This window comes from Podarcis tiliguerta (assembly GCF_965153285.1).
Source record: "Podarcis tiliguerta genome assembly, chromosome: 1".
Lineage (NCBI taxonomy): Eukaryota > Metazoa > Chordata > Lepidosauria > Squamata > Lacertidae > Podarcis > Podarcis tiliguerta.
In genome coordinates this window covers 100642232-100665850 of record NC_139534.1, presented here as the reverse complement: position 1 = coordinate 100665850, position 23619 = coordinate 100642232, and the positions used below count along the sequence as shown (strand labels likewise).

Below are 23619 nucleotides of genomic sequence, written 5' to 3'. Positions count from 1 at the left end.
CCTCCCCCACTCCTGAACATCCCCAATATCCACAGTTGAAAAAGCAAAGGCAGCTTAATTCTCAACTTATATTTCTTTCACATGAATCAAGAGAAAACCTGGGTGTCAAATGATTCTGTGTACATTGCGGCAGCCTTTGGCTATGTGCAATAAAACTGACTGAGACTGAAAACCTGGGACGTTAAAACACCATTTATAGTATTGTAACCAGTGCTGGAGGAAGGGTAAGGTTATCAGATGTCCCCGTTTCCTGGGGACAGTCCCCAGATTTACAAATCCATCTATTTAATAGGAAGTTGAAAAGTGTCCCTGGATTGATTTTAAAAAAACTGGTAACCTTAAGGAAGAGGGGGCGGGGTGTGTGGTCTGCCCCGGGTGTCATCACTGAGGGGTGTGTGTGTGACAAAATGACAAAAATATGAGTTTTAAATAATAGTAATAATAAAATTGGGCTCATGAAACTTTTTAGTTCAGTCAACAAACGTAATGAAACGCGGCTGGCACTGGGTGCCACACTGCAGGGGCCAGCACTTACTGCGAGGCCTGCAGCGTGCCCAAGCCACACGTCTCTCCTGGGAGTGATGTGGTGGTTTGGGCGCCTGCAGGCTCTGCAGCGTGGGGCTTGTGTCTGCCCACTGCCTCTCTCTCAGCTGCTCTCCAGCTGAGGGGGAGGCGGCAGAGAGGCTTGATGCAATGCACCCTGCCCCCATGGGTGGCTCGCCCCATTCCCAGCTGCAGGACACACGTGCCACACTGGGCACCTGAGCGACTAGCTACATCACTTATTGTAACCCCCATTTGGCTAAAATGCAGCAACCCACACTGGGCTAAAATGGAAGAATAGGGAGCTTCCTGTTTGATTGCAGAATTTGTTTGATACTGCTGTAAACTGATTTTTCAGGGGCACATGGAGCTGTACAAGAAAGGTATGGGTAGAAAACCCTTTTTGCATGAAAAGAACTCTGCTCATGCTTCTCTGATTCCAACTAGTAATTTCTTGCAAGATACAGTTTGTCACCAGAATGATTCATTCCAGGGCTCCAAGCATAAAGGTCTACACTGGGAATTATGTGGCGCGATGACAAAATCAATTTATCCATCTACTACCCTTTTTGGATCCTAGCCCATGTCAGAGACTCATTTGGTTAACCTTTAAAGCCCCTTGCAAATGTTCAAGGGAAGGAACTTTCAAAATTACCTACTGCAGAAAAAAACACCACACATGGGTGTCCTGTTTAAAATTTTGGTCACTTAAACAATTCAAAGAAAATTTCACAATTTCCACAAATTGCGTGGGGCGTACCCATTTAAGTAAGTACTGGGTCTAAAGCACTGTTAACACTCTGACTTCAAAAAAGGAAGGACTGTGGAAAACAGTGGTTACTTTCTGGTCTATCACATTTTAAATCAATTTAAGTGACAATCACTGGTTTACGTGTCAAATCGTATAGGATGAGGGGATTTATTTGTGTTGATAACATCTGGAAACACAGCACATTTTATTGGAAGTTGCTTTTGCTGCTCTATAGTTTGCTTTTCATCTGTCAAGGGGTTACATGACAGGTATGTATGCGTTTGTGTGTTCAAGCTTCAATGTCATTTTGGTCTCAACATTGCTTCAGGTGCAATATATTCATTCCCCCTTCTAAACAAGTACAATAAAGGATATTCACAGGAAGAAAATGCAACAACAAAAAACAACCACCACCAAACAAGATAGCTAGATGTGCCTTAAAAACACATTTATGAATGACCAGTTGTTCAAGAATGTGAAGGGGGTATATCGTATTCAAATGTGTATCCTATCAACAGGTAGGTAGCCGTGTTGGTCTGTCGTAGTCGAAACAAAATAATAATAATAAAAAATTCTTCCAGTAGCACCTCAGAGACCAACTACCGTATTTTTCGCTCTATAAGACGCATCAGACCACAAGACGCACCTAGTTTCTGGAGGAGGAAAACAAAAAAAATATTTTGAATCTCAGAAGCCAGAACAGCAAGAGGGATCGCTGCACAGTGAAAGCAGCAATCCCTCTTGCTGTTCTGGCTTCTGGGATAGCTGCGCAGCCTGCATTCGCTCCATAAGACGCACACACAGTTCCCCTTACTTTTTAGGAGGGAAAAAGTGAGTCTTATAGAGCAAAAAATACAGTAAGTTTGTTATTGGTATGAACTTATATCTGAAGAAATGTGCATGCACACGAAAGCTCATACCAATAACAAACTTAGTTGGTCTCTAAGGTGCTACTGGAAGGATTTTTAAAATTTTAAAATTTTGTTTATCCTATCAACAGCAATGCAACACGTAAATATCCTCACATGGGGATGGATTCAGATTTTGCTTTCTGTGAATAGGCTGTTACTGTTGGAAGGAAGATGACTTTTGCCAATTCATCCTTCCTCTCTAGCTCCTCAACTCACAGGCAGAATTTGGGGCTGCGGACTGCAGCAGGGGATCAGCAAAAGGACCGTCCCCTGTCTCTGTGGACAATATCATTCACTCAGGCGAGAGCTGTTCCATATACAGCAGTCTGAAGCGATGAAGAAGCTAAAGTATGGACTAAAGAGCAATCCAAATTATAGGGAAAACCAGAAGGCAGAATGAGGGGGGGGGGGGGACCAAGAATCACAACCAAGAAGCAATCCAGGTCAGAAGGAAACTAGAAAGCAGATTCGAGAACAAGTCAAGAGTCAGCACCAACCAGCAATACACACAGGCCTTGTTCAAGCAAAGTTCCGCTGAGGCAGGAAGTTCTCTTATGCAAGAGCCAATGGCCAACCTGGGTAGTCTGGAAGGTTCATCCCTGAGAAGCTCCAGAGACACTGCTTGCCACATGGGGTAAAAGGGTCAGCAGTTTTATGTATTTATTTGTTGCACCCACCCTGGGTATTGCGACAAAGGGCAGGATAGAAGTTTGTTTTAGAAAAAATAAAAAATAAAAATCTACAAAGGAGCCTGCTTATGTACCGCAATCTCCTTGGTGGAACAAAAGAGGGTCAGTTGTATGACTAAGATAGTATTCTGAGGCCAGTTATCATAGTTCTTTCTTTTTCCATGTTATTTTAATTACCTTGTAAGCTTGAAGGCAGAGCCATATTGCTTGTTTCAGGTGCTTGCCGTATTGCTTATAGAAACTGCTTGTATATATTTTTTTTAAGGTTGCCTTCCATCCTGTAATTGCTCAAAGTGTGCTCTAAGTGTGGAACTGCAAAATATAGAGGCCAGGAGCTAACACTACTTATGAAAGAAAACTGACGAGCAACAAGAGCCTGGGCTTGAATACATCTCTTTGCTTGCAAGCAAGTGATTTTGGTCATAGAAATGACCGAAATTGCACAGCAGTTCTAGTACTACAACCCCCAATGCTATAATTGTAGCGAAACACACACACACACACACACACACACAGCCTATGAGGTGCAATATGTCTATAGCAAATGAGGCACTAACAGCTAATAGCAACAGGGGAGACAAATATCAGTATTAATGGCACTGATACAATTTCCCATTATCTAAGTGTATCAGGTCTGTGTGTGCACTAAATGCGATGTATTTTTGTACAATCTGTAGCATTCTGGGGATATGTTCATGGCTCCTAGTTCCACGATGAATTACAGCGTTTCCCCCCCTAATAGTAATAATAACAGTACTACTACTAATAATTTTGAACTGCAAAAATTCGGCATCTTTCAACATTGCTGAGTAAACTGACTGCATAAGCGATGACTCCATAAACTTTAGGAACTCATTTATTATGTTGCTAGATCAGACACTGCATTTATTCACACAGTGCATCTATAAAACTGAGCTTTCATTAGAGTCATGGGGAGGCCCAAGCCTCTTTCTCTTCACTTGAGAAGGTGAAGCTCAAGAAGATAATTAAGCATGAAACAATGAGGAGGCTTGCTGGGTAAGCAGTAGTGTGAAAACAGTTACTCCTCACAAAAGAGGGGAAATTAGCTGGCTGGATAAAAGAGGAAGTGTCAGACTGGAAGACTGGAAGGAGGCCTCTGCCAGCATAAGCGGGGAGAGCTCGATGCATCATTAATGCCATTTTTTTAACACTTAAGCTCCACAGCTGTCCAAGTCCAAACACATTCAAATGCCACACATTCAGAGAAATGAATATGCCGTGTTGAAATTATTTCCCTTAAACTTCCCATGTTCATCTTTCACTCGTTGCAGCCAACTGCCAAATGTAGCAGGCTCTCAGTGGAGCATCTTTGTTTACAGAGTCAGTGCAAACAGAGCCTTCTAAAGAGATTCAGTGTCCTCATTATATTATAACAAACACATCATTTTTTTACATTGTAAACACCAATATTTCCAGGAACAGAAAGTTTGGTTTGATTTTGATGCTTTCAAACTGTGCAGTTTCATTTGTGATGTGCTGTTTCCTTTCAAAACTTCCCTTCTCCAGAACAGTGTTCCCTGAAGCAGCCAGTATTTTTTTCCCTTTTTTTGGCAGAGGTTCAGGTGCACACAGTGCCAAAAGAAATAGAATAAACAAACACTGCTTAATGCAGCTGGCTAGGTAATTTACATATTACTGCACACCAAATATGGAGACCTGAATATGGATTAGAACTCCTGTGATGATACAAATGCTGTATAGATAAAGAAAATGAAAAATTCTACATAACCATCAATTTACCTTTCTCGGGAGTGACATTTTACTGTGAAATATATATAGAAACACATAGGAACATTAAAATATATATGGGGAAATAGGTACACTGTAGATGTTTGTGTATATGCTTATGTCAGTCCATCCATCTAATTACACACACACACACACACACACACACTTAGGCAACAATACACAATTCTTATTTAGGCATCCTCTCTCAAAAGTGTATTTTTTCCATAGACAAATGCTAAAGTGCAAAGAAAATAAATATCAAAATAGCTAACATATGCTGGACTGTTTTGGCATATTATAATGTCACAATAATTCTGAGTGTTTACTTGATGCAAACTTAGCTAGATGCTAAGATGTCCTGCTATACTAGGCAATGGAAGTGAAAATACAGGAACCATTTACTCATGTTTTAGTACACTGGTATCTGCTTTCAGAAGTAAGAGCTTCAAAGTATCCTCAATTTTGTTGTTTATGTTTAAACATACTGTGAGCATACCCCTTGGCACAGATTAAAATCAAAACTGAAGTTATACAACTGAGATCAATAGAACTCACTCCAAAGCAAGTGTGTGGGAGGGTAGCAGTTTTTCTAGCAAAATTCAAAATCAGAGACATTCAAAACTGTAATTCAAAACAGTTAAACTGAAAATTAGAACCTATGACCTTTTCTGCAGGTATTGCTATCTAACGGACTCTCTCACAGTATTAACAAACAATAGACTACAAAAACAGAGACTCCTACAGTCTAAATAAATGCAGTGAAGTCTCATTTATAGACAAATCATTGTCAGCATTATAGAGAAATGCCATTGTTATTTAGGCTGCAATCCTAACCCCACTTATCTAGGAGTAAATACATTAGAATTCAATAGGACTTAGTTCTGAGTAGATGTGGTCAGAATTGTGCTGTTAATTTAGTATATGTGTGTATATATAGATATATAAATTGAATCAATTTTATCTTCCTGCTTATTTAAAAATGTAACCCCCTGTACTGTTTTCTCCATACAAACTGAATGTAACAGGTATACCAATGGGATAATTCAGCATTTTAAATCCAGTTAAGATTAACAATAATTGGTGAAACTGGTACACCTGCATCAGGACCACCGGACACCTTCATCTGCCCCACCTGCAACAAAGCATCTCTCTCTCATATGGTCTCTACAGCCATAGCAGGCGCTGTAACTCTCCAATGGTTTGACTTAGCCCCAAAGGTGCACCCTTCCATTGTCTCCCAAGACAGACAGATGCCAACAAAATATACCAGTACTTAAAATGTGGAATAGTAGTCATTGTAGTAGCAGCAATAGTCAAAGGCCTAAAACAAGGTCCCAAGAAGGTAAATGAAAAGAATTCAAACATTTTATAGACAAACATTCTGATCCAGAATGATATATAAATTAACAGAAAAAGTTTCTACTTGTGGATCGACTCTACTGTGGGCAAAACAGGGTTCTGAGGTTAGAAAGAAACCACTCTCTCATATTTAAAGTGTTTTCTGTGCCCCTCCCTGAAATAATCCTGTGGACACACATGCTCGTGGAAGGCTTATATCAAGTATCTAGTATTAATGGAACATAAATGGAGGAAGTAATTTCCACAGGATGCTGACTGTGTTTTCTTTCCTGATTTTCACACCAGCTTGCAGAATGAGGTCTATAGTAAATTCTTATGCTACTTCTTTTGCCATTTGTTCTTGCTTCACAAAATAATTATTTAGTTCGCAATTAGGCCATTTCAGATGCCAAGTGCTGTTAGTATTGAGTGGTGATGTGTCTCAAAACAGCAACGTGATAACTTGTGCATCATTCTTCTATAGGTGATTTTTCAACATGTGTAATGAGCATCATGCTATTGATTTTTTTTTTAAAGCATTTCACCAATGGGAAAGGCAGAGAACAAGGACACTTCATTGAGGGCCAACTTTATGAACAACTGTTTTCTTTCCCTAAAAGTGTCAGGGAAGCACAAAAGAAGAAGTGGATGAGGATATCAGCTTAGCAGGAATGCAGCATTTTAGCACATTTTTGTTTCCAGGTTTGCTTTCCATTCATTAAAAAGAATCTGGATTTTTTCCCAACCTCCTCTCAAATGGTACTTTCAGCAACCTCTTTGACTCCTAAGAATAAGCATCCAAGAAAAAGGCTTATGGAAAGCAAATGCTTGGTGTTGTTTTTTTTAAAGTGAGCTGTCTCACCACCGCAGATTTTTCCAAGTTCTTACAACTCTAATTAAAATGTGGTAATTGGTTATGTTACCTCAATTACCATGATGCATGGACATTGATGCAGAGTGACACCAATTGAATCCCTTGGGTGTTATACCCTAAGGCCATCCCATTTATTGTGGCCTTATTATTTTCAATTATGTGGCTGGATGTACAGCATACTTTCAAAGCCAATGCACATGGGAATTGAGCTGGACACATAGTACAGTGTACTTACAGAAGCGTTCGGCAGCAGAGGAAAATTTGCATGATGGAAAGGAAGCATTTCTCAAATCCACATGAATAATCTAAGTCAGAAATATTGCAGAGAGCCAGGAACAGACTTCAATCAGGCAGGCATCCCAAACCTAAATGATACCAACTCAAAATGTGGCAACTAACAGCTTCTTCAGTTGTGTAGGGGGAAAAAATGAACAGTGGCCTCTTATATGTGACAGATTTCAAGGCAAGGACAGTGAAATCACAGATAATGAATGGAAAAGAACAACAGTCTCTCTTTTGGAAGAGCTGTTTTGCCTAAACCCTCATTTGTAACCCTGGCAATTCTGCTTATATGAGCAGCTTCTACAAGGAGAAGGTTTTTCCTGGGAAAGGAGCAGGACCAGGGGAAACCGCTCAGACCTGGGTCTAGAAAGCATTGATCAAGTGGAAAACTGCTTGGACCTGAGCTTCCTAGGTATGGGACAAGCAGCACTGTGGACGAGCTGTCAATCTTTTTGTTGGCAGCTGTGACCATGAGTATATTTTTACTAGCTTAGGTTGGTTAACCAACTGCTTCTGTTCCTAGGGATGAATACTATGGTTACATCCAAACTGGATGACTATAACAAGCTCTAAACAGGGCCGCCTTTGAAAAGGGTCTGGACACTTCTGCAGGGACAGAATTTGGGTAGAGCCGCTACTAGGAGAACATTACACCAAAACCACATCCATGCCGTACATTTAAAGCACTATTATACAACTTTCCCGCCATGGCTTTCCCCGATGAATTCTGGGAACTTTAGTTTGTTTAGAGTGCTGATAGCTGTTAGGCGAGCCCTATATCCCTCTCTGAGTTACAGTTCCCAGAGTTCCCTGGGAAGAAGGATTGATTGTTAAACCACTCCTGGAATTCCATTTCATAGGCAGGTAGTCTGAATTATTCACAAATTCTTTTCACTTAATCAAATGAATGAATTAAGAAGAAGAAGAAGAAGAGAAGAAGAGTTTGGATTTGATATCCCGCCTTTCATTCCCTTTAAGGAGTCTCAAAGCGGCTAACATTCTCCTTTCCCTTCCTCCCCCACAACAAACACTCTGTGAGGTGAGTGGGGCTGAGAGACTTCAAAGAAGCGTGAGTGGCCCAAGGTCACCCAGCAGCTGCATGTGGAGGAGCGGAGACGCGAACCCGGTTCCCCAGATTACGAGACTATCGCTCTTAACCACTACACCACACTGGCTCTTTATTTCATTATTAAATGAAATAAACTTTATGCAAATAGACTTGACACATGACTGGATGGGGAAAGTGTATTGGGGAGTGCTCTAGAATTTTAAGGAAAAACCACAGCAATTCAATGCCAGCTTTCATATTGACATACACTGACAATATGAGAAACAAACTGTCTTCTGTTATCAGTCCTAGAGAAACTTTATGTTTTGGAGGAAACTGTGGATATTGTAAAAAGATCTTTTAAAAGGCAGCAAAAAGTTCTTTTAAAAAGCTACTAATATATATATATATCCCCAAGCTCTTTACAAATAATTTCAACATAACCCCCGAGCATGAATAATACGTTGCCATTAGGGACCATGAAAAGGAAAATGGTCAAAGGAAAATGCTGATAGATGTATTAAAAGAACAGAAGAGGGAAGCAACTCCTGAACTTCCGTAACACATCTAATCAACCAGGCCAGCATTTGCACTGTCAGTGACTCTTGCCAACACCAAGTCTGATGCCATCAGAGATGTAAACACATCCCATTTGTTTTCATATATTACAGTATATTGTGGACAACCTCATATAAAAAAACTATATACTTGTTTCCCGGGGATACCATTCATGTGCCAAGTCTGGCACACCATCAAGTGCAGAGAGATAGGCAAAGCAGAGAAAGCAATCTTGGGATCAGCCCAAGAAATGACTACACAGGAACTGAATGAAAGGAAATGTTGTAGCATGCCAGCTTGGAATTGGGAGACGGCAGGGGAGGGAGAGAAAAAGAATGCAAGAGAGACTAGCTAATTTCAGTTCCAACTACAGCATCCTGATTCTAAGAACTCTTTTTATCATCTAAGAAAATGGTAGATTTGGAAACTAGCCCTGTTTTCATACGGAATGCATATGTTTGTAGCAAGAGGCCTCCCCAAAACGAAAAATAAAACCTATATGGAGAGTTCTTAATGGCTGCCATTTCTCACCAGTTGCATTCCCTACCAGGTGAAATGTAATTCAGTCCAGCAAAGAAGTCTAGGTTACCCCAGGCAAAGTGGGAACAAAGCAGTGTGGCGCTTGTGAAGTTCTCTGGCATCCTGACATCAAGAAAACACACAGTGCTTTTACACTCCCCCTACCTCACCTCCCGATCGATTCCTATCCAAATAGAGCCACAAGACTACTTCACTCCTGCTGCAAGAGCAGCACTAGCCTTTAATTAGCACGTAGCAGCTTATTTAGAGGAACTGCAGCTAAACCCAGCAGCAGCAGCTCGCATGGCAAAGATGAGAGTAGCTCCGGCTGCAGTGGCGCTTTTACACGTGTGTTCAGCAGCCTGCAGAGCTTTTTCACAGTTGCCGCTTGCCTCTGCTTCAGGCAAAAGAGAACAGTCGGCACCAGAAGGTGAAAAAGTGAGAGCACAACACAACAAAAACAATACAGCTTTTTGCCAACTGCTGCTATTTTAAGAGGAATAAAGCTTCTGGATCAGATGGGCAGTCTCTGCACCACTGCCCTGTAAAGAAAGGACCAGAGCAAGGTCCTGATTTGGCTCTAATAGAGGGATGGGGTCCAGCAAAGGCACTAACACACAGCTGCCCCTGTGGTGTTCTATTTATGTCATGAGCCCCTTTAGGAATGCTGCTATAAAAGCGAGACACTTTTCAATCTGTCTGTTGCAAGCAATGTCAGAATTCCACAGGTCTTCAACGAAAGGTTGGACGAGCATGTATTGAGGATGCTTTAAATATTGGATGGCATGTCTCAGGACAGGCTGGAGTAGATTACATGTAGAACAATTCCAACCTTCATATTTTGAACCCATACAAAACACTGATTTCCATAATAAAAAAATTCCTTCCAATAGCTCCTTAGAGACCAACTAATTTTGTTATTGGTATGAGCTTTCGTGTGCATGCACACTTCTTCAGGTACCATTACTTCCATAGTACTTATTCCATGCTCTCTAACTTTGTTTGGCAATAAGGTTGGAATTGATGGGCTAAAGCACATAGATGCAGACTAGTGCTGGACAAACGGGATGTTCAGAATAAGTCCAGGGGCTGCTTTATAGAGATCTAGACAAATGATTGAAGTGTATCATATTACAAGCAACAATACATGTTTTGGTCTAATTCAGAAAACCATTGACTACCCTTATCTGCCATTTATTTCAATTCCACAAACTCCATTCAGTGCCTTAAAAGGGTCAGAATCTATGTGTTTAAAAACAGAACTTGAGTTTGTGCAACGTGTTCATAGCCCATTAATCAGTTGGTTCCATTGACAGGATCATTATATGTTTGGGGAGAAAGGTTCAGAAGCCTAATTATTTGGCTCACTGTTGCACCTTCAGTGAAGATATCAAGAGGAACAAGGAAGGATTTTAAGGTGCTGGGGAAATGCCCCACGTGAATGCATTTGAAGGGAAGGAACATCAAGCAGGTGTCACTTACGGAATGCTTTGCCAACTTCTTCTGCAGTCTAGTTTGCCACTGGACAGCTTGCATGACGATGGCTTCCCACCTCCTTTCAAGATTTACAATGATCAGCTGCATTGACTGGTGATCTGCGTTCAGGTTACAGGTATCCTGGTCATTAAGGAGGTGCTGGCACAAACGCAAAACTGAGCCCACGCCTCGGCGTCTCTGTTTAATTTCGCAGCAGAGGGACTGTGGACAGAAGAATGGTCAGTGTCAATGCACTTTATAAGTATAGGTATAAGTATAATAATTCAGCAGTCACTTGCAGAGTCCAGTGTTGTTGCTGCTTTAAGAATATTATGCAACACCATACCTTATAGCAGGGGTTCCAAAACTGTGGTCCATGGAGACCAGTTCATGAACTTCATTCAGGTGCTCTGCAGCGCATGAGCATTCAAATTCATATTTGTATTTGTACTGCTTATTTATTATCACCCCTCCCCCCAAAAAGCCCCTCCATGAACAAACCAGGTAGGCAGTCAAGAGCCCCAGCACTTCCCCAATTCAACAAACAAACAAACAAACAAACAAACAAACAAACAAACAGCATGAGAACTAAACAGCCTCGGCCCTGTATACCTAAAAGAGCGTAACCACCCCCATTGTCCAGCCTGGACACTGAGATCCAGCACTGAGGGCCTTCTGGCGGTTTTCTCATTGTGAGAAGTGAGGTTACAGGGAACCAGACAGAGGGCCTTCTTGGTAGTGGCGCCCGCCCTGTGGAACGCCCTCCCTTCAGATGTGAAGGAAATAAGTAGTTATCTTATCTTTAAAAGACAGCCCCGTTTAGGGAAGTTTTTAATATTTAATGCTGTATTGTTTTTAACATTTGATTGGAAGCCGCCCAGAGTGGCTGTGGCTGGGGAAACTCAGCCAGATGGGCGGGGTATAAATAAATAATTAATAATAATAATAATAATAATTCATCCCTCTCCTCTCCCAGTTTTCTCACAATGTGCAACAGCCCAGATTTAGCCTTTCCTACAAAGAGAAGTTAACACTGCAGCCAATGCCAGAGTAGGAAAAGACAGCAAAATCAATGCAACAGTAAATGTATCTTCCTCCACCACTACCACACACACACACACACACACACACACACACACAACTTTCCAGCAGACAGCAAAGCAAGCCAAGAGGAAGCCCCAGCACTTCTTCCCTTCCCCCTTTCCAAAAGGCAAGTTGTCAAACTTATCGAATGCCATAAATACAAGTGTCTAAAAATAAAATAAAATCAGAGGCCCCTTTTGAGCTTGAGGTCCCAGGCCAAATGATCTTCCCCACCCCTGAGAAGTCCTCTCCATATGAAAGACATATAGTACTGAAATTTAGAAACTACCAGTAGAATTTACCTAGACACCTTTTTACAAGTAACACTGCAAACATATAGGAATATTGACACACTGCCATATATAAAAGACAAAGGCCTGGCAAAACATGGGACATATTAGGATCAACCAAGGTTCACAAGGCAGGATACCAGCTTTTGAATTACCAGTACATGCAACTCTTCCCTGGTCTGAGTGTTTGTAGGCTCTAATAAAGGTATGATTTCAGCACTTCCACAACTCTTCCACAAAGCAAAACATCTGAACAGTTCCATATGTTACAGATTTAAATATTTTGAAGTTGATTGCATCGGAAAGATGTGGGATAACAGAGACATTTCAACTTGTAATTCAACCAAGGAAACATTTTCTTTCTTTCTTACAGTTTTAACACACCCGTGTCCCTCTGTTGCAAAAAAAGAACACAAGAAGGGCCCTGCTGGAACAATCCAAAACGCCATCTAGTTCATCATCTGTGTCATGGGCCCTTTGGCTCCATCAGGATCTGGCATGGTTTGGCAGCTCAAGATGAAGACGGTGGAGAAGCAGGTGGAGGGCTGGAAGTGTGGCAACCGGGGATGGAGGTGGGAGGTCCTCCCTGCTAACTGTTGGAACATTTTTGTAGCTTCCATTAAAATATGAACCTCTTGGCCTACTCATGTACCTTGGAATCTTGATTTTTGGACCTTGTGCTGAACCTGAATAAAGATCTCTTTCTTACTTGCAAGTTGCATTTTGTTTTTGTTGTGTTTTGGGACCTGACAAATCTGTTCTTACAGTGACCAGCCAGATGTTTATAGAAAGTCCAAAAGGAGGACCTTAGTTCAGCAGTGGTTGCCCCACTTGTGACCCCCCCAGCAACAGGTATCCAACAATGGAGGTAGAACAAAGCCACCATGACGAGTAGCTAGTTCTCTTTATTCTGATCTGTCTGCCCTATGGCTTCCTTTGTTTCTGTGCTGTTCTGAGCAAATCTGCAGTCAACATTACAGTGTGTTAAGTGCTTTTGAAGAGAGACACCAAGGGGAAAATGCCACCACAAGTGTCTAGGAAGATGTATTCTTCACCTAGCCCCCCTCCCCTGCTCCCACACACTGTGTTTCCTTCACTGAGTTGCTGTGGATCTAGTATCTTCTACCATATTAGAGCACGGAAGACTTCTTCACATTCAGGAGCTTACTAGGCAATTTAAATTGTGCACCGTGAAAACATCTGTTTCTCTCTGCAGGATGCTACAGATGAAAGTACTTAACCCCATGAGAAAAATCTAAGCTATCACCCTAGCATTTTAGGTTTCCTTTTAGGGAAAATTTGGTAGCAGCGGGATGGGGGTAGGGAATTACAGTTAATAAGAAAAGCCTTGTGAAAAATATCTGAGCTGTTTAGAGATGCTGGTAACTGAAAAACATGGACTTCTTTGGGTGCAACCTCCTAACTGACACTGCTGTTTCCAAGAGGAAAAGCTAAATATTGCCATTGTTTAAAAATAATAAGATTGCACTTAAATACATTTTCTGCATAAGAAAAGTAGCTCTCCCTCTGAAAGTTTTCTGTTTCCTAACCAGTGCAAAGCTGAATTCCTAAAGCAAAACAATGGTGTTAATGTCTAATATCTATATGTATACATACCTTTTTATGCCTTTGGGTAAAGGGGAAGTTGATTGTTAAACTAAAAGTCTTCAACAAAAAAATATGATTATATCCATAATGTAGCTGGATTGCTTACTAATCAGCTTGCACTTCCACAATTTGAGTGTTCTAGCAGTTAACAGATTGCTTATTAATGAACAAGGGTAAACAAGACAATGCAATCTCATTTAAAATGGGTGTTTTAATGCCTAAAAGTATTTGTGTTCAAAATGTTAATCCCAATAAGATGTCATTAGAAGATGTCTTAAAATGATTAAGTGCATTTCATTGTAAAGTAACACTGCACAGTTTATCAGCAGGTGGACATTTTATACAGATGTTCTACTTATTAATAAAATGCGTCCTATAACTGTTTCAATTGCCTTACTCTTATAATAGCCAAAATTCCATTATTTCTGGAATGAGGGAACACTCTCCCCTTAATATCTCTGAATTTTAAGTAAGTTGAATGACAAATTTCAAAACCACTATTTATGCCAAAATATACCCACAAACTTTATTGTTCAATTTATAGCTAGAATGCATTTTCTAATGTTCCTTAAACCTGCCTGTATTTACTTTCCTGAAGTGTATTGCTAAAAATTCTCCAGGAACACAAAGGTAATATCAAAGCTAGAAGCGACTGCAACTTCCTCATTCACAAACCCTGCCAGCATTTTACATCACAAATTTGCATACTAGCAAATCAAATGTTGCTTCAACCAAGGAAACGTTGGTGATACTTCCAAGCTCCCCAATCAACACATGCAAGGCTGTCCCATTCTTCCTAATTTTTCTGCCTTGCACAGGGCTGTGTTCACTTCAGAACTGAAAATGTCGCTAAAGCCTTACTGAGACTGGGACCTCCAGACCTGTAACAAAGCTGCTTGAGGGGATTGTGAAGTGGTTCAGAAATGGTTCCAACAAGTGATTTTTTCTGGGGGGATACAGGGGTATGCATACCCCTAAACATTTCGTGAATCTAAGTTTGGCCTCACTGAGGGGCAGTATTTCTACATGAATAGGAAAAGGAGAGTACCCCTAAACATTTTTTTAAAAGAAAAAAAGCACTGGTTCCAACCAACCAATGCTGTCCATCATCAGCTTCTACTGTGAGTCTTTTCAGAATTAGACACTGGAGACGTAGAGAGACGCCTGAGTAAAAAAGTTGCATTCTCACCCGGACATTAGAAGATCTGATATAGAGGTAAATTTGTATAAGACTGCAGCCTAAGGCTGTTTCATAGTCTCTAATACATTGGTCCCTGTACGAAGTGGAGAAATGATTTTTTAGGAGATTGGACAGTGCAGTTAGAAAACCGGGATGTATAGGTTCCATACTAATTCCATGTTCTTTTATGACCAGTTATCTTGATAACATCTACATCTATAAAATTGACTGTTAATGAAAGCTTTCCATAAGATTCTTGAGCATGTTTCTAATTCTTCCTGCTGGCTTGGTGAGCCCCATGTATTAAAAATTATTGTAGATGCACTCTGTAAATGATGAAAAAATAAAGTTTTCCATTAGAGACTTGAAAAGAACAACTAGCAATAAGTTATCTCTCATAATAATAATACAACCAAATGCCACATACTAGAAGTGAATGATGGCTTATAATCTACTAAAGAAAACACTGACAAATCTGTCTGTTTTTTTAACTGATTCCAAACTTAAAAGAAAACGTTGCCTAAAATAATCGCTGAGCTCAGTTTCTGGTGGTGGAACCTAATCTATATAAAGCTAAATATTCTATAAGCATGCAGTGAAGTGCAAAAAACAGCCACTGAAAAATGACATGATTAAATGGCACAACATGCAATCATTTGCTTTCAATTATATCAATGTATCTTCTTCCTTCCGAGGAGTCAGGCAGAAATATTGTTTTTTAAATGCCTCTATTAAATTGGGCACCAATAATAAAATAGATGAGAGTCCTAATAAGCTCATTTGCGTAACATACATCATACACTACAAAACTATTCTCTCCAAACAGCTTTGCTCATACATTTGTCTCCTGATTGTCATCCATCTTGGCTATATTACAAGGGTGTTTTTAAAGGCATACTGCTGCTTTCATGGCCATTCATTGGAAACCCTTTGTACAACTTTCCTGATTAACCTTAGTGAGGATCTTTGATGCTAATTATGGGCGGGGGGAGTTTGGATATAATACACTTGCCGTCAGATTTTATTAGGGTGACGGTCGAAGGAAAATCTCAGACTGACATTTTGGAAATATCATCTAATTGCAAGTCAGAAACATAGAATGACAGTTTAAAATAGATTATGAGTTCTTTCAAAATAGGCCACTGGTTCCCTTCATTTAAAAACAATACCTTTTAGTATACTATTATCCACCCAATTGCTGCAATGAGCGTCTCCCTTGCCAAGATTCCTTTTTAAGAGTGTGGCATCTCACTGACAAGTTTGGAAATGGCATGTGACATTTATTATTAAAAATATCCACACTTCTAATCAAGAACTTATTTTCCTTTTCACTCTACTTACATGTGAAAAATACAAGTGCCATCAAACAAATTTCTTTTAAGTACGTTTCGATTGTTTAGGAAATTCTGCTTGACTCATTGGTATGCAACCTGAGTGACTTTGGCATAACTACTCCTGTCAAATTATGGGCTTTGAAATATACATACAAATACATTATCTTTAAATTACTTGAAAACAATTAAATTTCTCGCATTGCTAGCCAATGAGTAGCACCTGTATTTATTCCAGCTTGACTCCAGCAGTACAGTATAATAAATAAGTCAAATAATAAGCGCAGAATTTATGCCTCTTTACATGTTTTTTGTCTATAAAGCTATGATTATCTAAGCATGACATTTTTTAATTTCTTGGTGCCACTCCTTATGCTGGGTTAAGTACTTTAAAAAATGTTTGTTCTTTTAAAAATATAGTTCAGGGTGCTGCTATTTAATCCCTGTTCCTGTGTAATTAGTAATGCATAGTATACTTCTTTTCCTAAATTAAAAACACTATTAAAATTCCAGTCATATAAAACAATATGAAAATTAAGTTATTCTGAAAGGAAATTATAATAGGTTACAGATTGCTTATATCATTACTGAAATGCTGGCATCTATCACAATGTCTCCCTGGAATAAAAAATGTGGGTTTGGCAATAATCTCTTAAAACATAGCCATTATTTTAAAGCTTCTGCTATCCCAAGTCGAAACTAGCTGGCAGATACAGGAAGATTTTAGGAGAATGGAAAGTATTGGGATAAGGGATTAAAAACAACAACTATTTAGATCCATCTTACTACTTGATAAACAAATTGTATGTATTGTTCTACCAGGTGTAACATTCCAGTTTTCTCCACAGTTTTTAAAAAATAAAATTAATATTTGGTAGGCACCTTCATTGTACTGTTTTTGATGTCTGTAAAAAACCTTTTTTGTTTAGGCAAGCTGGGTGGCACTGTGGGTTAAACCACTGAGCCTAGGACTTGCCAATCAGAAGGTCGGCGGTTTGAATCCCCGCAACAGGATGAGCTCCCGTTGCTCAGTCCCTGCTCCTGCCAACCTAGCAGTTCGAAAGCACATCAAAAAATGCAAGTAGACAAATAGGTACCCCTCCGGCCGGAAGGTAAATGGCGTTTCCGTGCGCTGCTCTGGTTCACCAGAAGCAGCTTAGTCATGCTGGCCACATGTTAAAAATCATGGCGGCGAGTGGGAGGAACATGAACTCTTGTGGTTTCCCATAAGCTAGTGGCCATGAGAGATGTCCTGCCCTTCCCACACCATGGTCTGAAAACATTTGTCCAGGAAATACCAGAATCATTGTAAAACCAAGCTTTCTATGCTCAGCCCAGACAAGTGATCCAGAAGAATACGACAACTGCTGACAGGTCCAGGAGGACTAAAAAAGTAGTAGTCCCTGTGACCATCCTCTGACTGAAGGAGTGTTTCCACTCCCATCGTTCAGCCCAGACACTGAGGTCCACCTCCGAGGGCCTTCTGGTGGTTCCCTCACTGCGAGATGTGAGGTTACAGGGAACCAGGCAGAGGGCCTTCTCGGTAGTGGTGCCTGCCCTGTGGAACACCCTCTCATCAAGGAAATAAAACAACTGTCTGACTTTTAGAAGACATCTGAAGGCAGCCCTGTTGAGGGAAGTTTTTAATATTTGATGTTTTATTCTGTTTTTGATCTGTTTTTAATTAGGAGCTGCCCAGAGCGGTTGGGGAAACCCAGCTGGATGGGCGGGGTATAAATAATAATGATAATGATAATAATAATTGTCATCTACTAGAGCAACCAAGGCTCTTTCTGTCCCAAAACCAGGCCTAAAACCAGACTTGAATGGATCAAAATAATAGGCATCATCCCAAGCCACCTGGAGCTGAGATGCTACCACTTATCCCAGCACTGTGTATTATGAGTGGCAGGCAGAAGGGTCTTTCACTTCATCAGTTGCCTTATTAATTAAACAATTGCTTCACCCTTTAGTTCCACAGCAAGTTATAGTAAGGTTACCAGATTTTTTTTCAATGAATCTGGGGACATTTTCAACTTCAATGGATTTTGTATGGGACTGATATGTAAGTCTGGGGATTGTCCCCGGGAAATGGGGACATCTAGTAACCTTACGTTATAGCATCTAAATCATTACCTGGTTGGGTGGCTGAGATAGCTTTGGATCCAAGGAATCCCAGCTGTTTCCCTGTTCTAACTCAGCCTGCCCACAAACTTGCTGCTGACCCATTTTCTCTACCCGCCCCCTGCAATCAGCATTGGAATCCGTTGGTCCAGAGCATTGGAGGTTTCTCTGACCCGACATTAGATATCTGTGCCTGACATTGGCGAGGGAGTTTGATATATTGTATGGTCTTTGGGGCACCTTTCCAGGATACTTAGCATTGCAGCCTTAACCTTCAGAATGTCATCAGAACTTTGTGGTGTGGTGTTTTTTGTTTTTTTTAATGCACCTCATGCTCATACAAACTACTTGTGATGTGTGCTGATTCTTGTTGCTAGTGCTAAAAGATAAAACTTTTAGTGATAAAAAATTTTAATGATAAAACTTTATAGCATATAGTTTATTATTGCTGCATCCTGTTTTATTAGTTTACTGCTTACTTTTGATCTGTTTATATGGTTAGACTATAGGGACAATTAGGTCTAAAAATGAATGTGCAGGGATGCTTTTGCAGTTGGGTGGTCAGCCAGCTGTGATTCATTTAAAGACTCTCAGGGACACTTCAAATGCTACATGTTAGTGAAGAACATGGGTAGGCAAACTAAGGCCCGGGGGGCGGATCCAGCCCAATCGCCTTCCGGTCCGTGGACAGTCTTGGAATCAGTGTGCTTTTACATGAGTAGAATGTGTCCTTTTATTTAAAATGAATCTCTGGGTTATTTGTGGGGCATAGAAATTCGTTCATCCCCCCCCCCCAAATAGTCTGGCCCCCCACAAGATCTGAGGGACAGTGGACCGGCCCCCTGCTGAAAAAGTTTGCTGACCCCTGGTGAAGAAGGAAGTCTGGGAAACTATAGACAAATATGCAAGAGTGACAGTCATGCATGCACCTATATATTCCTGCTGCTTTTTTTGGTACTTGTTAAGTTTTAAAAACTGTTTTTAATATTGTATTTTACAATATTGTAACCCACCCTGGGACTTCAGAGTGAAGGGTGAGCAATAAACAACAACAATAACAACAACAAAAATGAGCCTGCTTTAAGTCTAAGATGTGCATTTCATCCACCAGATGATGTGTCTGACAACAAGGGAGAAAGCCTTGTCGGTGCTGGCATTCCTATTGTGGAATGATTTCCAATAAGTAAGGGAGGCACCCCCCTTCATGGATCACTGCCTTGCCGTGGCGAAGGGGCTTGAAGAACTCAGAGAAGCTATGAACTATGCCGAGCAGGGCACCCAAGATGAACAGGTCATAGTGGAGAGTTTGGACCAAACGTGATCCACCTGGAGCAGGAACCGGCAAGCCACTCCAGTATCCCTGCCAAGAAAACTCCATGGACAAAGACAACAGGCATATAAAAGATATGACGCTGGAAGATGAGCCCCTCAGGTCGGAAGGCGTCCAACATGCTACTGGGGAAGAGCGGAGGACAAGTACAAGTAGATCCAGAGCTGATGAAGCGGCTGGGCCAAAGCCGAAAGGACGCTCAGTTGCGGATATGCATGGAAGCGAAAGGAAAGTCCAATGCTGTAAAGAAAAATATTGCATAGGAACCTGGAATGTAAGAACCATGAACCTGGGTAAGTTGGATGTGGTCAAAAATGAGATGGCAAGAATAAATATTGACATCCTGGGCATCAGTGAACTAAAATGGACGGGAATGGGCGAATTCAGTTCGGATGGCCATCATATCTACTACTGTGGGCAAGAAACCCGCAAAAGAAATGGAGTGGCCCTCATAGTCAACAAAAGGGTGGCGAAAGCTGTACTGGGATGCAATCTCAAAAATGATAGAATGATCTCGATACAAATCCAAGGCAGACCTTTTAACATAACAATAATCCAAGTTTATGCACCAACTACTGGTGCTGAAGAAACTGAAATTGACCAATTCTATGAAGACTTACAAGACCTTATAGAAGTGACACCAAAGAAGGATGTTCTTTTCATTATAGGGGATTGGAATGCTAAAGTAGGGAATCAAGAGATAAAAGGAACAACTGGCAAATTTGGTCTTGGAATTCAAAACGAAGCAGGGCAAAGGCTAATAGAGTTCTGTCAAGAGAACAAGCTGGTCATCACAAACACTCTTTTCCAACAACACAAGAGACGACTCTACACATGGACATCACCAGATGGGCACCATCGAAATCAGATTGATTATATTCTCTGCAGCCAAAGATGGAGAAGCTCTATACAGTCAGCAAAAACAAGACCTGGAGCTGACTGTGGCTCAGATCATCAGCTTCTTATAGCAAAATTCAAGCTTAAACTGAAGAAAGTAGGAAAAACCACGGGGCCGGTAAGATACAATCTAAACCAAATCCCTTATGAATACACAGTGGAAGTGAGGAACAGGTTTAAGGATTTAGATTTGCTGGACAGAGTACCTGAAGAACTATGGATGGAGGCTCGAAACATTATACAGGAGGCAGCAACGAAAACCATCCCAATGAAAAGGAAATGCAAGAAAGCAAAGTGGCTGTCCAATGAGGCCTTACAAATAGCGGGGGAGAGAAGGCAAGCAAAATGCGAGGGAGATAGAGAAAGATACAGGAAATTGAATGCAGAATTCCAAAAAATAGCAAGGAGAGACAAGGCGGCCTTCCTAAATGAGCAATGCAAAGAAATAGAGGAAAACAACAGAATGGGAAGAACCAGAGATCTGTTCAAGAAAATTGGAGATATGAAAGGAACATTTCGTTCAAAGATTACCATAATAAAGGACAAAAGTGGTAAGGACCTAACAGGAGCAGAAGACATCAAGAAGAGGTGGCAAGAATACACAGAGGAATTATACCAGAAAGATATGGATGTCTCGTACACCCCAGGTAGTGTGGTTGCTGACCTTGAGCCAGACATCCTGAAGAGTGAAGTCAAATGGGCCTTAGAAAGCATTGCAAATAACAAGGCCAGTGGAAGTGATGGTATTCCAGCTGAACTATTTAAAATTTTAAAAGATGATGCTGTTAAGGTGCTACACTCAATATGCCAGCAAGTTTGGAAAACTCAGCAGTGGCCAGAGGATTGGAGAAGGTCAGTCTACATCCCAATCCCAAAGAAGGGCAGTGCTAAAGAATGCTCCAACTACCGCACAATTTCACTCATTTCACACGCTAGCAAGGTTATGCTTAAAATTCTTCAAGGAAGGCTCAAGCAGTATGTGGACCGAGAACTCCCAGAAGTGCAAGCTGGATTTAGAAGAGGCAGAGGAACCAGAGACCAAATTGCAAACATGCGCTGGATTATGGAGAAAGCTAGAGAGTTCCAGAAAGACATCTACTTCTGCTTCATTGACTATGCAAAAGCCTTTGACTGTGTCGACCACAGCAAACTATGGCAAGTTCTTAAAGAAATGGGAGTGCCTGATCACCTCATCTGTCTCCTGAGAAATCTCTTTGTGGGACAAGAAGCTACAGTTAGAACTGGATATGGAACAACTGATTGGTTCAAAATTGGGAAAGGAGTATGGCAAGGTTGTATACTGTCTCCCTGCTTATTTAACTTATATGCAGAATTCATCATGCGAAAGGCTGGGCTGGATGAATCCCTAGCCGGAATTAAGATTGCTGGAAGAAATATCAACAACCTCAGATATGCAGATGACACAACCTTGATGGCAGAAAGTGAGGAGGAATTAAAAAACCTTTTATTGAGGGTGAAAGAGGAGAGCGCAAAATATGGTCTGAAGCTCAACATCAAAAAAACGAAGATCATGGCCACTGGTCCCATCACCTCCTGGCAAATAGAAGGGCAGGAAATGGAGGCAGTGAGAGATTTTACTTTCTTGGGCTCCATGATCACTGCAGATGGTGACAGCAGCCACGAAATTAAGAGACGCCTGCTTCTTGGGAGGAAAGCAATGACAAACCTAGACAGCATTTTAAAAAGTAGAGACATCACCTTGCCAACAAAGGTCTGTATAGTAAAAGCTATGGTTTTCCCAGTAGTGATGTATGGAAGTGAGAGTTGGGCCATAAAGAAGGCTGATCGCCGAAGAATTGACGCTTTTGAATTATGGTGCTGGAGGAGACTCTTGAGAGTCCCATGGACTGCAAGAAGATCAAACGCATCCATTCTTAAGGAAATCAGCCCTGAGTGCTCACTGGAAGGACAGATCGTGAAGCTGAGGCTCCAATACTTTGGCCATCTCATGAGAAGAGAAGACTCACTGGAAAAGACCCTGATGTTGGGAAAGATGGAGGGCACAAGGAGAAGGGGACGACAGAGGATGAGATGGTTAGACAGTGTTCTCGAAGCTACAAACATGAACCTGACCAAACTGCGGGTGGCAGTGGAAGACAGGAGTGCCTGGCGTGCTCTGGTCCATGGGGTCACGAAGAGTCGGACACGACTGAACGACTAAACAACAACAACAAGGGAGGCACCAATTCTTTTATAATTCAGGAGGCCAGTGAAAACCAAATTGGTCACTGAGTAACTCTTAGAGTTTCATAAGTTTATAACTGTGGAGATAAGTGGCCCTTCGCTGACCCTGGTCCCAATCAGTGCAGATCTGAACTACCGTCCTTTCTCCCATCACCCTATTCACCAAACTCCACAAAAGCCCAAAGGGTCAACCTAGCAAAGCAAGGCATCCAACATTCAGATGGCAAGATAAATTAATATTATGTGACAAGTTATGAGTCCCCCTCGTAAAGTGATTCATATCTCAGTGTACTGAAAAATTAGATTTGTGTGATTTAAAACAGAGTGTGTGTTCATGCGTTTGTCTGAAAAAAGTGGTTATGTGAATATGCCACAGATGAAGTTAAATTCCACCTCAGTCACCTTCTTTGAAGTCAAGGCATATTGGGGGATTTGATCCAAGTCATACTCAGGGTACACCCAATGAAATTAGCAGACTTAAGTGATGTCAGTAGTTCTACTATGAGTATGACTAATGTTGGGTATCATCCACAGTTGTAATCAAGATGCAGATTGGCTACTGTAACTCTGTCCACTGGCATATTGACTATGGTATAGGAGGTATAGGAAGCATCGTCTGCGCTGCAACAGTTAACGGGGCAACTCGACTCATATCCCGAAGAGACATCTCAGAGCGCTTGCTTGCTAGATCTGACAGCTCAAAAAGAGGACATGACTGTATCAAAATATTAGAGCAAAGGTGTTGCCATAGCACAAAGCATAGGAACACAGAGCTGCTTGCTCCCTCCCCCATTTCCCTCTTATGTATGCTAAACTTATGCAACAGTAATTCA

The 23619-nt window shown here is 41.1% G+C and overlaps 1 protein-coding gene and 1 long non-coding RNA gene across 8 annotated transcripts in view; one reads left to right on the top strand and one right to left on the bottom strand.

Moving 5' to 3' along the window:
• Positions 1-12826, top strand: part of LOC310683811 — a 56427-nt gene extending 43601 nt beyond the window's left edge. The window contains exon 2 of the long non-coding RNA XR_014514543.1: positions 12485-12826. This is a non-coding gene — a long non-coding RNA (uncharacterized lncRNA). The remainder of the gene's footprint in view (positions 1-12484) is intronic.
• Positions 1-23619, bottom strand: part of AKAP6 (A-kinase anchoring protein 6) — a 247747-nt gene that overhangs the window by 13901 nt on the left and 210227 nt on the right. For all 7 annotated transcript variants that reach the window (XM_083452109.1, XM_083452110.1, XM_083452107.1 and 4 more), the window contains one exon: positions 10745-10960. In XM_083452109.1, coding sequence (XP_083308235.1) covers positions 10745-10960 — 216 coding nt within the window. The remainder of the gene's footprint in view (positions 1-10744; positions 10961-23619) is intronic.